This window comes from Dunckerocampus dactyliophorus, chromosome 21 (genome assembly GCF_027744805.1).
Source record: "Dunckerocampus dactyliophorus isolate RoL2022-P2 chromosome 21, RoL_Ddac_1.1, whole genome shotgun sequence".
Classification (NCBI taxonomy): Eukaryota; Metazoa; Chordata; class Actinopteri; order Syngnathiformes; family Syngnathidae; genus Dunckerocampus; species Dunckerocampus dactyliophorus.
The window spans coordinates 5,009,809-5,024,295 of NC_072839.1; the positions used below are offsets into that span (position 1 = coordinate 5,009,809).

The 14,487-nt window shown below is 41.6% G+C and overlaps 2 protein-coding genes across 5 annotated transcripts in view; one reads left to right on the top strand and one right to left on the bottom strand.

Moving 5' to 3' along the window:
* The window catches only part of LOC129174147 (plectin-like), a 130,924-nt gene extending 124,920 nt beyond the window's left edge, over positions 1–6,004 (top strand). For all 3 annotated transcript variants that reach the window (XM_054765803.1, XM_054765804.1, XM_054765802.1), the window contains exons 21-22: positions 546–648; positions 5,231–6,004. In XM_054765803.1, coding sequence (XP_054621778.1) covers positions 546–648; positions 5,231–5,386 — 259 coding nt within the window. In that variant the 3' untranslated portion in view covers positions 5,387–6,004. The remainder of the gene's footprint in view (positions 1–545; positions 649–5,230) is intronic.
* Positions 1–14,487, bottom strand: part of pex2 (peroxisomal biogenesis factor 2) — a 217,769-nt gene that overhangs the window by 140,278 nt on the left and 63,004 nt on the right. The gene's annotated exons all lie outside the window — the stretch shown is intronic.

Below are 14,487 nucleotides of genomic sequence, written 5' to 3' on the forward strand. Positions count from 1 at the left end.
CGGGAATAAAGTCAAAATTTCCAAGAACTTTAAAGTAGAACAGCAAAAATGTAAAAAGAAATGCAATTTTATGAGAAAAAAGTGAAAATATTACAAGAAAAAAGTCGCAATTTTACAAGAATAAACTTGGGGAAAATGTCATTTTAGTTGAAATATGAAAGAAAAAATATGTTTTCACTTTTTGAAAATTAGGTTGGCGGAAAGTTCTAATATGGGAACGAAGTCAAAAGTCAAGTCTTTCCAGCCGGTCAGTAAAGGGGGTGATTTTAACGATCGACACCTCCTTCAGTTTGAGGAACGGAGCTCATCCATGAAATCACCTGCTGGACAAAGCTCTCGGCGAGAAAACCTGCAGTGTCTCGGCCCTCCGTGGCACGAGTTTGACACACAAAACATCCAAGTGGCCCTTGCATCCATTTTTCACTTTGTGGCCCTCGCTGGAAAAAGTTTGGACACCCCTGCATTAGAGTGAATGTAAAAGTGTAATAATAACATCTAACGATATATATATATATATATAAATATATACTGTATATATATTCCAGCCTGGAAAAGGAGACTTGTGTGGCTTTGAATCTGGGCAGACTGGCCGACATGCAGATCAAATTGGAGCGCAACATGGACGCCGTCGGACTGCTCAATCAACAGGTGAGAGCACACACACATACGTAAACACACCCTGTTAGAAACACGGCAGGCCGCCCGCTGTTGAGCTCACACCGAAGAGGAAGACTTCATACGTCCAACTTCAAAAAAAAAAAAAGAAACGCACGTACACAAACAAAAGGCACACACATTCATCCATTTCCTCTTCCTACGATAAAAGGTAGGAAGGGGTAGAGGAGGGATGAGAGCAAATGGTGTCGGGAAAAGCGGTGACGTGTGTTTCCAGCGGTAAATGATTTCCCTTTGATGGCAGTGAGAGAGGGCTGTATATCAATACTGCTGTGCTGATTTCTCCATGACAGCGTAGGGAAATGGCCCACTGTGATAAAACAATGCAGGGGGTGAGAAGAGAAACACAAAGGAATATACTGAGGAAAAAAGTGACTTCACAGGAGTCAACAAATCACCAAAAAAGGAGGATGAATCAAAAGTAGTCTTCAGCCCACTCAGTGCTCCAAAAAAGAAAACCCCAGGGTCTGAGGGAACCGATCTCCCGACTCTGCTGTAGTTTGTGGGCCGGCCCGCTGACTGACACGTGTATATGTTCGGATGGTGCGGTGTCACCGAATGCAAATGCGTGCAAAACACTTGAGATTTTTGAAAGCAACACATGTAGATATGCTCAGAAGCTATATCTATAGTTCAAGCAAAACTGCACCTCAGCTTTGTCACAGAGGTGAAAAAGCCTATTATTAGCAGGAAACTCCATCTTTGTTCTTTTTTTCCCCATTTTTGCTGTTTTTTTTATTTTCCAGATATTTCACCTTTTTCCTCAATAATCTTCATACATTTTCTTTTAGTATTATTGCGACTTTATTCTCCTAATATTACTTTCCCACCCAACCTAACTTTCCAAAAATGACAACTGTTTTGTTCCTCATATTACAACTTTAAAAAAAATCACATTTTTTCTTTAATATTTCAACTCTATGCTACTAAAATGATGAAATTTTCCCTCATAATATTACAAGTTTATTCTCGTTAGAATAACACTTTTTTCTCTTAATATTATGACTTTATTCACGAATATGGCGCACATGATGTGCCACAAAAACATCAATTTCATGTTGCCACATTTTTACGTTATGTGGTTTTACTAAATTCATCTGCCACAGAATTTGTTTTTTCGACCAATTACAGTACTTTTGCTGCAAAATCCTAGCAAATTATGCCGCCACTACACATTCCACAAATATGGCGGACATGCTGCGCCACAAAAACACTGTATTTTGCCATGATTTTCATTTTAATATTAATATTTTGATAATATGATGTGACGCAAAAAATTATGACAACATTATATTTTGCCAATCATTTTGCCGTATTAGAACGTTTTAAAAATAAAAAAAAAAACAGCAGAAATGGAAAAACACCTGTAATTCTACAAAAATAAAGTCAAAATATTACCAAAAAAAAAAGGTTGATTTCTAACGAGTAAAAAGTCGGCACTTTTCCAAAATAAATTTGTACTATGAGGAAAAATGTCATTTTAGTTGAGTTGAAATATTCAAGAAAAAGTAGGTTATTTTTTTAAAAGTCATTATATGAGAAACAAACTTAGGTTGGGGAAAAACATATGATTTTATGAGAATAAAGTGAAAATATTATGGAAATAAAGTGATACTATTTCAAGAAGACAATTTAGGAAGATTAATTGAAAATAAAGTTAAAATATTGGGAAAATTAAAAAAAAAAAAACAAGCCTGAAAAAGTTATGATATTACGGGAATAAAGTGAGAATATTATGGGAATAAAGTCATAATATCACAAGAAGAAAATTTGGAAGGATTATATGAAAAGAAAAAATAATGGGCGGAAAAAAAAGAACCAAGCCCTCATTGGCTTTTTCGCAAAAAGCCATTTAAGAGTTTAAGTGCTTATTAAAAACATTTTTTCGGGGAGAAGATGACAAACAATTGTCAAAGTCTGCGTATTTTTCAGAAACCCCGACTAAGATAATCCGATGAAAATAATGACTGGGGATGAGGGCACACTGTATGAGCTTCCCCCGTTCAAAAAAAAAAAAGGTGAGATGCCGTTTTTTCTTGAAATCTTTATGAAATATCACAGCGGCCCTTGCATCCTTTCATTTTTTAGTATGAGGTCCTCTGTGGAAAAGGCTTGGACACTGCTGAATCACAGTATAGTGCAGCATGTCTACTTTTGCGCAGTATCTTGTGCACAATCCTAGTAAATTTTATGCGCATGAGTGGCATTAAAAAAAAAGTGCTCAAGTCTGGTATATTTTGACAGATTGGGAAAAAAAGTTTTGGGGTTTTTTTGGAGAAATGGTCGTGTTTTTCTTTTTTTATGGCCAGCTGTTATTCTCCATGTTTAGTCATGGCCTCCTAATCTGTCCTGAAATATTTTTGAAATGAAGCGCAAAGACATGACTTTTCCACCTTCCTCACACCCACCCTTTCATCCGCACGTGTTTCTGTGAGGGCTGTGATTTCACCCACCCAACCCTTGCAATTAGCATCCAAAAATGATGCAAATGAAAAGACACAGCTAATTATAAGTGTCACACGCTGTGTTTGTTCATCCCTAAAATGTGATTGCATGTTTTGCTGTCAGAGCGACTAAATAGCAAAGCGTATTTGGTTCGTTTTGACACATCAACTTTCTGTCATTGAGCTTAAACCCCCTAGTTATTTGCAGTCATCAGATTAGTGTGTGCTAGTGGAATATTAGCGGAACCTTCCGCACCCATCGCTGTACGCACACACATCTTAAAGGCACACACACGGACGTGTGTAGCTGTCATGACCCGTCTCTTTGTCGCTTCCTCTCCTTTAATATCTTATTTTGCTCACGGCTAAAAATACATTATTTCACTGCCTTTTATGTGCCATATTTCACTATTTAGACCGCCACTTTAGCTATGGAATTACCATGACACTCTTACAACACGGTTGCACTTTTTACACTTCACCATTGGCTAAATGTTCCAAAATGTAGCTGTTTTAGTGGGGCCAGCAATGTTGCTATTTGTAATTATATGTAGGTATCTAATATTAGTCATGGACTGTTTTATGTGGACATGTACACCATAGTGCAAACAAACATAACATACACTAGCTAGTTCACTTGCAGCATATGATTTTCTCTTTGGGGGCATTTGTGTTCCGTCTTTCTCAGTTGTCTTGAGAAGTTGATGTTTACATTGTACATTTTCCGTGGTACAGGAGTAATAGGAGTAGCAGATACTGGCAAACAAGCCCTCTCGTTGCTGTCAGTGTGAAAAAAAACATGTTAGTCGCTCCGGAGTATAAGTAGCAGGACCAGCCAAACCATGAAAAAAAGTAGGACTTATAGTCGAGAACAGGGGTCACCAACGTTTTTCCTTGTGAGAGCTACTTTTACAAAATGAAAATGGCCAAGAGCTACTCATTTTTGTAACATTTATTTTCAGAGCTTATTTTAAACCCAAACAAAGCGATTATGCTTGTTTTACCAGAACGAGAACAAAATGCTCGTGTCCACAACTCACATTTTGTATTTCAGAATGCATTTCTTTCTACTGTTCTTTCATTATTAACTGAAAACCTGAATGAAAAGCATGTGGTCGTGGGGGGGCTACCTGGTGCCCGCGGGCACCACGTTGGTGACCCCTGGTCTAGAAAATACGGTGTATGTAAGAAGGTCCAGAGTCTTGCAAGGGTCAAATTTTAAAAAACCCAGAACTGACCCACACGCCACAAATCAGGGGGTCAACAATCACGGGATATGGGAGAATGAACGCTGTCATTCAAAGTTGTTTTTTTAAATTATAAATACAATAAATATAAATACAATAAATCTAAATTATAATATATATTTTTAAATTAATTATTTTAAATATAAAAAGTCAAATAAAATGTTGTAAAAATATATTTAAAAAAAATACTAAAAAAAGTGATGTTTCATCTGAACGTGCCTGTGCAGGTTAGTCCTTCAAAACGTTATTCCCCGAAAATCACTCTTAATATTTTGACTTTATTCATGTAAAATTACTGCTGATTTTTCCTTTTTTTTGTTTTCGTGTTGAATTCTAATTTTACAATTTTTTTTAAAAAGCTGCAGGCCGCAAATGGTTGTAGTATTATATAAGGTTATAGTCCTTCAAAATGGCTTCCCCTGTTGCTGCGGTCCAGTCGCTGTTAAAAATCTAATTTTTAGCGTGGTTATGTAAATGCTAGCCATCTTCTTCTACTGCTGCTTCACTGTGAAGCCCCCTGCAGGGAGGAGGAAGTACTGCATGAGCGAGCACTTGTCTATTGAACTGAGCGACCTTGTGTGGCCTGCGGCCCTGCATTGGGGACCACTGCCGAAGCGTGACTCCCACTTACACTGATCCACCACATCCAACTACAATTGCACACGTTTGGTCTTCAACATGCATGAAAGCAAGTGTGAAGGAGGAATTAAGCGTTTAATGGGATGGCGACTCTTTCATCAGCGTGCGGATGATTGATTTTTATGGGTAACTTTGAGTGAAGTGTTTAATTTGGTTGATTTGATTTAATTGTGACGCCAGATTCTGCTTTAAAAATATCGTTCCTTTGTTTCTCCTCCTCTGCAGTTCGGCGCCCTCACTGAGGAGAACAAGCGTTTGCGTCGGCAGCTCGCGGAAGACAAGTCCAAGGATCACCCAGCAGTGCCCACCCACCTCCTCTCTCCCTTCCACCTCACCCCTCCCCGCTTGAAACAAGCGACAAAGCACACCGACTGCGTCTGAAACCCGAGGTGAGCCCACCAAGCTGGCTACGGTTTGGATGACGTGGGCGAGACTCTTCTCCCCTCCTCTTCTTTTCCACTCCCCTCTGGACTCAGACCAGGGAGGGATCGCACCAAATAAAGCCTGCAGAACACTTTGACCTGTCACGGCTTTTTGACCTCCAGCTGCTCACCGGGGAATGTGCTCTGTATGAGGTTAATGTCCTGCGGGTCAAAGCCGAGTCCCAGGGTGCTTATCGCCTCAAGGAAGGAAACTGGGTGAACATAAGAGGGATTCCCTCAAAGCTTCAAAAACAGCCAGACTCACCTTCCATCAATTTGGTTTCCTTTTAGTATGCGCCTTTTTTAGTGGTTAGAACATTTTCTAACCACTTAGCAACCATACAAGACCTCCACCAAGGCCAAAAAGTCTCAAATATTGTCACAGAAACCCACCTTCTATGGCTTTTTTTTTAGTTCTAGGTTGGTTTTTTTTTCAAATTTTAGTTAGCACCTTTTATCCAGAACTTGTCCAACATGTAATGGGTTCCTGCACTCAAAAGATAACCAGGAGTATACTCACAAGAAAAGGGTAATAAGGTCGTAATCTTGCAAGAATAAAGATGCAATTTTAACAACACTCATTTCATTTTGTCCAATCTCTAGTGCAGGGGTGTCCAAACTTTTTCCACAAATCGGCCGCATACTGAAAAATAAAGTAAAAATTATCATTCTGGTGTGTAAGCTACTTTTTTCTTAAAACATTGAACCCTGCAGCTTAGACAGCGATGCGGCTAATTTATGGCTAAATTCTAATCTCGTTACATCTCCTTTACTTCAGAACTACTGCTAATTGTTTGAGTCAGTGAGGAAACGACAGCTCTTTCTTTGGCAGGAGCCAATCCCGAGCTATCAGTGCACTCACTACGACCTTGTCAGCCCACTGGAAATCACAGGAGGTCATTATGTATACCAGTATAACAACACAACAGCCTGACTCAAGGTGTCATCTTTTAAAGAAAAAAAACACGTAACACTAAATTCATCACACAACAACTTAACACTAAATGTGTTTATACAAATATACAAACATAACCCAATATGAATTTAAAATGGGGGGGGGGGGGGGGGGGCACTTTTTAAAGTTTTCCCATAAGGCACTGTGTCTGAGCAATGCATTGATTGAGGCACTGCAATGACGTCAGCTTCCCTCTGGGCTTTGGGCACTATGACTCCCTCTGGTGGACAGAGGAGGTATTGTAGCACCATCCACCATTCATCTTCTATGCTTTCTTTGCTCCGCCAACGAAATGGCATAAACTTAATGCATTATCGGAAATGCATAATGCATTATGGGAAATCTTTAAAATGTGTTGTTTTTATATTAAACTCGTATTGATACATGCTTCTATATTTCGCAGGTATAACATTTGAGTGTTAAGTTGCTGTGTGATGAGTTTAATGTTTGTAAGACGACACCGTGTGTCAGCCAGTTAAGACTGACAAGCTTGTCGTGGGTTTTTTCATAGTTCATGATTGGCTCCTGTCAAAGAGCTGACTGGTCCTCACGGAATCGTGCGCGCCACAAAATGCCATTTTATGATGTGGAAACGTGTGGCTTGTACACAGGGCGGCTTATATCAGAACAAACTGTAAATTCTAAAACTCTACTGTAAATTCAGTGGGTGTGGCTTACACACCGTAAGTTACTGTATGTATTTTGTAATTCTGTTGAAAGGGCGAAGAAAAACTTTATATATATGTTTTAATATAAAGATTTGTTTTATTATTACTTACACAAGCACAAGCTGCTTTTCAAGACCGATAACTTTTTTTAATTTAGAGTGAACCTTTTTTTGAGTTTTAACATTACTGTTTCAAAAGGTTGTAGTTTGAAAATGGTTAGAGATAAAGGCATACTGTAAATTCGAAAATTCATCAGTATGACCCAAAGTTTGTGATGGGAGTACATTATGACATCACTAGGCTCAGAATTTGTCAGATCCCCGTCGCCATGATACCAGCTCATCAACAGGCTCATCAAAATGTCTCATCCACTTGTGATACTCTTCCTCATCTCTCAAGCAAACGCAGCCATCATCATCATTTACAGCGGGATCTTGAACACCACTGCTGCCTCAACCGCTATTATGACATGGATAGATATCAAGTATCAAGCTAGCTATCTATTGTGCCTGTCAATACTGTCATTCATCTGAATCATTGTATTCTCAGGTCATATTAGCAGTGTATCTTTTGCAGAGGAGTCTCCCGCGGATGGTACCGCGTATGGCGCTATTTCCGCATTTTTTCAAATTCCCGCTACCCTCCCTCACTATTAGCAATGTTTTGACAACCCACCACGTCCCCTACTGCCACCCCAACTACGGTTGAGCAAAGCATCAGCTCAAGTATGTTGCACGTGGACTGTCATGACAAGCGGACGCGCTGCCGCATGCACAAAGGGCTTCCATAAACTTATAAACTTTGCATAGAAACGCCCGAAAATGTTGCTCACATTGAAGCAACAGATGTCCGCCATCTCCTGGTGTAAAATATTAACTACATGAGGCACCATATTTGCAGAAATGGCTTGTTAAATTCAGCAATGTTGCTTGTCGCAATTTTGCGACTTTGGCGCTGAAAGGGTTAACTGTAGTTTGTGCACACCTGGAAGAAGAACTCGAACAAAGTTGGATTTGAGCAACTGCAGCTGTTGATTTGTCCAAATCAAATATCATGACATTACTACTACTGCGTCACTACTATCAGGAAAACCGGTGTACAGAGCGGGAGGAGCCACCTGCTGTGGCCCAGCAAAGTGCACTAAAGTCGGACACATGCTTCGAACAGCCGGTGTGCAGCTACGGAGGTCAGGAGAACCGGAGTATAGACCGGGAGCAGCTACTTGGCATGGCCCAGCAAGGTGCACTGTATTCGGGCACACGCACCGAGCAGCCGGTGTGACGTCACGGAGGTCTCTGGCAAACCTTTTGCACTTTTTCCAAACGCTGCGGCACAGCCGCCGTAGCGATGTTGATGTTTCAGGTGGCCGATGTTTTGTGTGTGCTCGATGGGATTTTCTTTTCCCCTCATCAAAGAGCAGTTGGCACACTTACGACAGGCCGTTAAAGGAGCAATTGATTGGAGTGTTTTTTAATTTTTTTTATTATCGGTTATTGGGGCTGTGTTTAATGTTATCAGATTTATCGGTACGACGTCATAATCTGTGTATTAATATTTGTGTGGCCCTGATACTCCTTCACAATGTTTGGGAGAGTCTTGTGTTGTCACACGCTCGCCATGTGTCCCGTATCTGTGGTCCATGTGTGATCGCGACAACGTTCGACGCCATTCTCGTCGCTTTGTGGGCAGGCATTGTTTCAGATTTATTTTTGCACTCTGAATAGAAACGTCTGCTTTTGCTTTGTCCGACGCCTGTGTTGGAATAGCAGGAAACAAATAAAAGCAGATGTGAGCCGTCACATGACTTCTGAAACAAAACACTGAATTGCTTTTAATGGCACACTTGTCCTGTCTCTCTTCCTGTGTGTGTGTGTGTGTGTGTGTGTGTGTGTGTGTGTGTGTGTGTGTGTGTGTGTGTGTCAGCTAATTGAGGAAAGACAAGGCAAAGAAACACGCGCCAACCTGAACTTCTGCAGAAAAAAAACACCATTATTCCGTGATAATGAGAAGTGTAGGTGAAAACAAGCCTGAGACCACACACACACACTCCTCCATCTGTCTACCAAATACTTTCTTGTCCTTCATTGATTCTGTGCAAACTGTTGTACAGCCAGTTATGATTTCCAGTTCCATTTTAATGATTTCAAGCAGAACTCTATGTCCTTGTTAGCTTGCTTTTCGCCCATTTAGCATGTCGCACTTACATGAAAAAAACTAAAGAAAATAGCTTTCTTTTAAGTGCAAACACACACCCGAGCAACCCAAACACACACACTGTCATTAAAAATGAAACCACAGGCTTACAAAAAAAAAAAAAAAAAAATGGCAGGACTGAGGGGCGAGTCGGCGGCGGTGAAAAGAGTCCCTCTGGAAACAATGAGGAGAATGATCATTTGTTGTTCTTGAAAACCCGGCGAGGTTTCACAGAGGTTAAGCTTCCCTTTGATGTGTTTTTAACTCGTTTCAGCTCTGCCCAGGGATTAGTCGGCCTTGCACAAAAAAAAACGCACTTGGGCACACACACACACACACACACACACACACACACACACACACACACACACACTCTTAATTTCCACACTGTGAGCTCGTCTCGCATAAAGATGGAAAGAACAGGCTCCGTCATCACCTAATTTCATCAAATGAGCGTGTGTGTTTGGGGGGTGTGTGTGTGTGATACTTTAGAGGCGTACGTGTGGTCCTGCTTTGGTATCACAAGTAAAATACTGCAGTATTGCATTTCTTTGCTAAATCAGAGCGGAATCACGCTAGCTGATCTTTACAATTGCATTTTGTGAGCCAGCATCTCCCTGGCTATGATTTCTATACAACGTAAAACACGCTAGTCTCCTGTGAGCTGAGAGTGACATGAATGAACATGAAACAATGGAGTTAAGCTCTTTTCCAAACACTTTTATGGCCAACGTCACTTTTCTACTCCATCCTTTTCCTTCCAGGTAAGCAACAGTGCGCGATTCTTACCAGGTTTCATACAGCGGAACCTCGGTCAGTATGTTTTTCGGTTAACACCAAAATTTTGCCTCAGTTTGCGTACATTTTCCGGTTAGTGTACAACATGCCACGCGTCTAGTCGTGCTATGAATACACCGCTAGTCCAGATGTGTTTTTAACTCATTCAACACCAGGGACATATTTCCCAACAACGCATTTCAAATCTCCACTAATGCATTTCACTTCAGAGCAATTTTAAGCCATAAAAACAACCACAAGGTGGCTGAAGTGCATTTGATAGGAGCTCGACAGAGATCAAGTGAAGGGAAAATCACACGACAGGAAGGAGGAAGTGAGAGAGCGTGCAGGAGTGTAGCATACAGAAGGTTACACATTTTAGGGAAATTTTAGCACATGCACACACACAAACACACACGTGCACGCATGCGCGCACACACATAGTTCAGTTCCAAATGTGAAAACTGTACATAGTTCATGGTGTTATGTTTGTAAATAAATTGTTATTTTGATGCAAAACAACCCCTTTTTTGTGTTGCTTATGTTGTGGTATAGTTGTTTAGCAGACGCAAACCGAGGTTCCACTGTAATTGTAAAACAGTCAACCACTGATGACATCACAGACGGGCGACTGAGCTGACTTCTGGTTCCTGTTTCTGTGTATTAGCAAGCTGCTTGTGATGAAAATACATTAAGAAAACAGGCGGTCTCACGTTGTGTATCAGTAACATGACAAGACATGCGCCACACTATACAGCAAATACACAAACAGAGGTAAAATTGTGGTGTAAATGGCGAAAAACACACTAACCAGGGCGCACGCTAAACAAGGTTTAAAACGTTTTAGGTTTAAAATATTTTAGACTTGTGGCATAACTGTGTTAGTTAACAATGAACTACAGAGTCAACAGCTGATGTCATCATAGTTGGGCGACGGAGCTGACTTCCAGTTCCTGTTTCTCTGTATGAGTAAGCTGCTAACAAGGATGTTTTATGATTTAAAAAAAACAACAAAACATTAACAACACAGCGACCTCACGCGATGTATTGATAATAGAACAAGACACGCGCCATATTGTACGCTAACCAGGGCGTATGTTAACCGAGGTTCCACTGTATAGATTTCACTCTTGCGTCTCACAGCACCTAACCGTGGTGTGTTCAAGCACCGCCGTACAAAGTGCAAAATCTTAATGCTTGACAAAAATATCAATGAAACACAGACATAAATGTAACTTTAAGTCATTCAATCCTCCATTTGTCAAGACAACCCCTAACAGCTGCCTTTATGCAAGTGCTTCCTCTTCCTGTCATGCATGTTTCTCCTTCCTCTCATGATGCACTTCTGCCACCTAGTGGCCGTTTTTACGGCATTAAAATTGCTCTCAAGCCTATTCCATCGGTGAGGAGTTGCATCATCACCTCCTTTAACCTCTCGCGCAAAAAAAACAAAACATGTATGCATATGTTGTTGAGGTCAGGTACTGATATGAACGCCGCGGGTACTGCCATGGGCCCCTCCCCCACGCCAACACACTCACAGGCGGCTCTGTCTTGTTTGTGACATTTTTAAAAAATGACAAAGAAGCGATGTAAGAAAGATGTGCACATATTTGTTGCACTTTTCATGTGCTTTACTCACTTTTTGTCTCAAACAACAGTATCCTGCTACATCATCATGCAAATTAGACGATGATGTCATTACGTCACAGAATGGACATTTAAGGCGGTATGGAGGGGTCTTTGTAATTGGACTGTGGAAAAGTAAAAGGTGGAAGGGATGCTTAGCGATGGAAAAAGAGCTGAACGACAGAAGGAAAGGGTCATAGGAGCGTATTGTCCTTATCGGCCTGCTCCAGAAAGCCCGCACCCTAATGTGGACCGTGTGAAGGGGAAATGAGGACCGGGCCTGATGCTACCTGATTATCCATCGACTTCCGACACCAATCAAAGCCTGGAGGGGAGGAGGGAGGAGCCAATATATACGCTGAAGGTGAGTCACCGTCATCTCCTGAATATGACTCTCACTTTTCTGCATGGCCATCAACCTTGAAAGGGAAGGCTGCTATGGAGGTTCGATGAATGGGAGGGGGGGGTGGTTAGAGGAGGACATCAAAAAGAGTCATCACGCTCCTTATTAGGGCAATAATGCAATTTGCCTTTCAGCTAATGACATCTTGGCACGGCTCGGTTGCTTTGGGCAGAATAGATGACAGCACCTGCTACTTGGCCTCACACACACACGCGCACGCGCACGCACACACACACACACACACACACACACACACATTCCGTCTACAAGGAGCTCATCCTTGCATTTTTCTTGCAAAACAGCACACAACCAGCCCCAGACAAATTTATTCCACATGATCATATGGTCCCTAAAATCCTATCTAATATGTCGCCATATGACCTTCATTAGTCCCCCTTTTTGTTGTCTTTCAAGTCCCCCCCACCCCACTGTATTTGTTTGTGTTCTCTCTACATGTGTGACACACTTGGCCTTCCTGCTTTTTTGGTTCCCTTTATGTCCCCCACTTCCTCTCTTTTCGCCATGGTTTCTTTTATCTGCCACTCATTTCTCATTACTCTTCTCCATTAGCATACAGAGTAAGAAGATGGCGCCGAGGGTAATCTGCCGGAGTCGTCGCTCGAGCAAAATGGAGGGCGTCGTCTGAGGTCGCGCCGCTGTCACGCCCCCCCCCCCGAGCCGTCAAACCTCGGCTGACGCCTCGCCTGTCTCCTCGCTCGCACGGGATGACGGCGGATCCATAATCAGGTGTGACACATCACAGCGCAAAATGCTCCGATCTCGCCTGACAGACGCGTACGCACAAACACGCCGGCGTTGCACCGGAAACGCACATTGACAGGTAGCTCACTGCAGTCTGACATAAACATAAACGTGGCTTTAATAACTAGAAATGTCTGTTTTTTAATTCATACATGTTGACCATATGTCATTTTGACCTGAGCTTTCACGAGCATCTTCTGTCGAATACCAAACAAAATCAATTCCAGTCTTGCTTTGACATAAAAACAAGGAGCCTCCCATGTTTTCTGTGTTCTCTCCAGGGGCCTCATTTACAAAACTGTGCGTGGATTCCATCCCGAAGCACTACGTACTCACAAACCTAAGAACACTACACTATGTACACAAGAAAATAGTCAGCAATGCAAAACCAGAGGTCTCAAACTCTACTCATCTGGGGAGGTAGAGTCCAAGCAAAAGCTGTAGTAATTCTACACTTGATCAAAATTACTTAATGTTTGTCAGATCAAAACACGATCACTGCATAAGGCCTGAAAACGTGATATTAGCTTCTACTGTGGAAATGCACTGCTTTCTGTTTCGGCACGCTAACCAACATGGGATATGTAGTGGTTTTAGGCATTAATTAGCCGCATCATTGTTTAAGACGCAGGGTTCAAAGCGTGTAAAAGAGGTAGCAGCTTATACTCCCGAAATTACAGTAATACAAACACAGGTCAATTGCTACTACTATGTTTAGCTCTGAACATGTGACTATTTGTGTCTCACAAACCATGCAAGGCATGGAAGCCGGATGCACTCCCAGCATGCTTTGCGGGTAAACAGAACACAATCAAACCCGCACTCCCTGCCACAAAAAACAGAAGCGTGTACCGCTTCACCGCCAGGCATTAAGACAAGTGCTGGTGAATTCTGCCATTTTATTCTCTAATTGGTGACAGAGCAAAAAAGTGCTGCCATCAAATATCATACAGGCGCCCTCATTCATTAATTCCTACAAACTATATTTCACTCTCATGGTAATACCAAGTACTTTTGTTTCTAAATATGGATGATTCTGTTTTTCAAGGGGCGGTTGGCAACCCTCGTGGCGCTATGTATTTGATAGTTTATCTGTGTGTTGTTATGTTAGTATGAGCTGTATTTCGTTGCGTCACCATCAGGTGTTACTGATTCCCGTGTCTGAAAAACTGGGCATGAGCTCCACGTACGGTTGAAAGAATGCGTCGGAGAATTTTTCTATAAATGCCAACGTTTGCGGTGAAAGATGCAGAGTTCCACCCATGCTGACGAAACTTTTTTTTTATATGCGCAGCAACCTTTTTTAAATGAGGCCCCTGGCATGTGTGCGGGAGCGACACAAAAAACAAGCTCTGGCTTGTGTTTTGGGTTTGCTGTAGTTGAATCCACTCAGCAAGTCAAAAAAGCGGCCGCTTAAATCGACGCTGACCGCTTTTGTCAACATAAAATACGAGAGATTATCTATGAAAAATGGTTGCGTTGTAGTATTGCCAACTTCCTCGTTACCACTAAGCCACAATAACGACTGTCTAGCATTAAAACACACACACAGTGACTTCCTGTTCAGTGCAAAATAAGCACCGAAATAACAACATGGCAGTATTCATCTGGACACTACACCCGTTTTTTTAACTGTAGATTGTTAGCCACAAGAAGGATTAGCACGTGTACAA